The sequence below is a fragment of the Octopus sinensis genome, linkage group LG23 (assembly GCF_006345805.1).
Source record: "Octopus sinensis linkage group LG23, ASM634580v1, whole genome shotgun sequence".
Lineage (NCBI taxonomy): Eukaryota > Metazoa > Mollusca > Cephalopoda > Octopoda > Octopodidae > Octopus > Octopus sinensis.
The window spans coordinates 5,384,119-5,386,618 of NC_043019.1; the positions used below are offsets into that span (position 1 = coordinate 5,384,119).

General features: G+C 35.8%; 1 protein-coding gene across 1 annotated transcript in view; it reads left to right on the forward strand.

The window, feature by feature from the left end:
- The window catches only part of LOC115223665 (cardioacceleratory peptide receptor-like), a 42,054-nt gene that overhangs the window by 16,737 nt on the left and 22,817 nt on the right, over positions 1 to 2,500 (forward strand). The window contains exon 4 of the mRNA XM_036512624.1: positions 331 to 505. Within this exon, the coding sequence (XP_036368517.1) occupies positions 331 to 505 (175 nt within the window). The remainder of the gene's footprint in view (positions 1 to 330; positions 506 to 2,500) is intronic.

A 2,500-nucleotide genomic window follows, 5' to 3' on the forward strand; every position in this document is an offset into this window, starting at 1 on the left:
GCTGATGCACTTGCGCGTACAAATGCACATTCCCACGGCTTTATCGATTGCATTCTCACCTAGAATCGATTTTTGTAATTTTTTTCAAGACTTATACACGTCCTGATACCGTCAGTATTTACTAATCAATTGTGAGCGCAATCGGATGGAGGATGCCCGAGATCCTAGAAGACACACACACAGACAGGCAGAACGGATTTTATATAATACATGATCCATAGATGACTAGAGTACTGAATGTTTTACTGTTTAACAGTGTGTGACTTGAAGTTCCTTACATCGCGGCTCGTTCCGTATTTCACAGTAATGTTTCTTTGTTTTATCTTCCAGGTCTATATCACATTGCTAGCAGTGGCCTTGTTTATCATACCAACCATAATAATTATTATATGTTACACCACCATTATCTATGTCATATGGAACAATGGTAAAATGCTACTTGGTATGGAAGGCAGTAATGCTAGCGATCATTCACAGAAAAGATGGAAGCATCAAACGAAAACAGGTTCATTTATATTTTACACATACATTTTTTAAAATTTTTATTTTTATTTTATCTAGTTTCAGCTCACGAGCTGTGGCCATGCTGGGGCACCGCCATTTGGTGTTGCTACATGATTTTACTTCACGAATGCTTTTTAGCAATTGCCATTTGGTGCATGAGAGAGTTCGATGCAGCTGCCCTCATCTGCACCTCCTGCCGTGAAGTTGGTTCATCCGGGACACCTGACAGGAAGAGATCCAGTTTTATTTTAAAGACATCTGCATCCACCCCATGCAGGTCTCTTAGGTTCTTCGGGAGGATATTGAAGAGCTGTGGGCCTCGGAAGCCCAGCTATCACCAGTATCTCGTCCTACATCTTGATGGCAAATTTGGAGTCCTTGGCACTATGCAGTGGCGCCCAGTTCTGGCATTTGTGTAACTCTCGATGCCAAAGTTTGGGACATATATATTTATTTATATATTTTATCTAATTGTTTTTGTTTTATTTCGTTTGGCATTGTTATTATTGTTACACAGCAGTTGTCACTGTTGTTCTTCCACTTGTTATCTAACTCCAGACCAGTCTTCAGCGCGTAAACTCATTATCAAAGACGCTCCAAGCGTGTGCGTCCCTTTTTTTCTGTGTGGGTGAGTCACTTCTCAAAACTTTTTTTGCATTAACTATTCTAATAAAAACAATTTGACACACAGTTTGAATACTTCGAGTGGCCTTACCATATTCCAAAATGTATGTATGTAGATGACTGAAACAAGTAAAAGAGTAAGGACTTATTCTTTGTAAGCCCAGTACTTATTCTATCGGTCTCTTTTTGCCAAACCGCTAAGTGACGGGGACGTAAACACACCAGCATCGGTTGTCAAGCAATGCTAGGGGGACAAACACAGACACACAAACACATACACACACATATATATATATATATACATATATATATATACATATATACGACAGGCTTCTTTCAGTTTCCGTCTACCAAATCCACTCATAAGGCATTGGTCGGCCCGGGGCTATAGCAGAAGACACTTGCCCAAGATGCCACGCAGTGGGATTGAACCCAGAACCATGTGGTTGGTTAGCAAGCTATTTCCCACACAGCCACTCCTGCGCCTATATATATATATATATATATATATATATAATATATAATATATATATTATAATAATATATATATATATATATATATATTATATATATATATATATATATATATATATATATATATATTAAGGGCATTACTATACGCAAATGCCTCACTCTAGGAGAGACTCTTATCGTCAAAATCTACCATAATAAACTCATTGTACCGACGCGTGGGAATGCAACTCACGAAGCGAGCCTTTTATATATATATATATTATATATATTATATATATATATATATTATATATATACATAGATGTGTGTATTTTTTTCCCTTGTTAACAATTAACACGGAAAAAATATATAAATAGTTCCCAGGGTAGCAAAAAATCACACAAGTAAAAAGGTTGTAACTCCTTGTTTTTAAAGGGAAGATTACATTGTCTTACACCATTTTATTCCTTTGGAATAATACCAGTGATATCTTCGAAACATGTGTCGGAAGTAAAAGAATTTTAATAACACCTGCCCTTCGCTTAACTCCATTTATATTATATATATATATATATATATATATATATATATATAATATATAATAGAATAGAATGATAAGCGAATTCTTGGCACAATATTATATGCTTGAAAAATAGTAGTGGTGGATTTTTGGGAGGGTAAATTTATTTTAATAGTGTTTTAATAATGTTCAAAGTGAGTTACTCTGGTATGAGCTTCAAGCTTCAAGTAGCCGTTTTCAAACTGATAAATGGGTTTTACTGGCTGCTTAAATGTGTGCGTGTGTATGTGTGTGTAAGTGTGTGAGTGTTTTTCTTTGTGTGTGTGTGTTTTTCTGTGTGTGTGTGTGTTTACACCATACCATGTATGAGACTGAATGAATAAGGGACATGAAATCAGT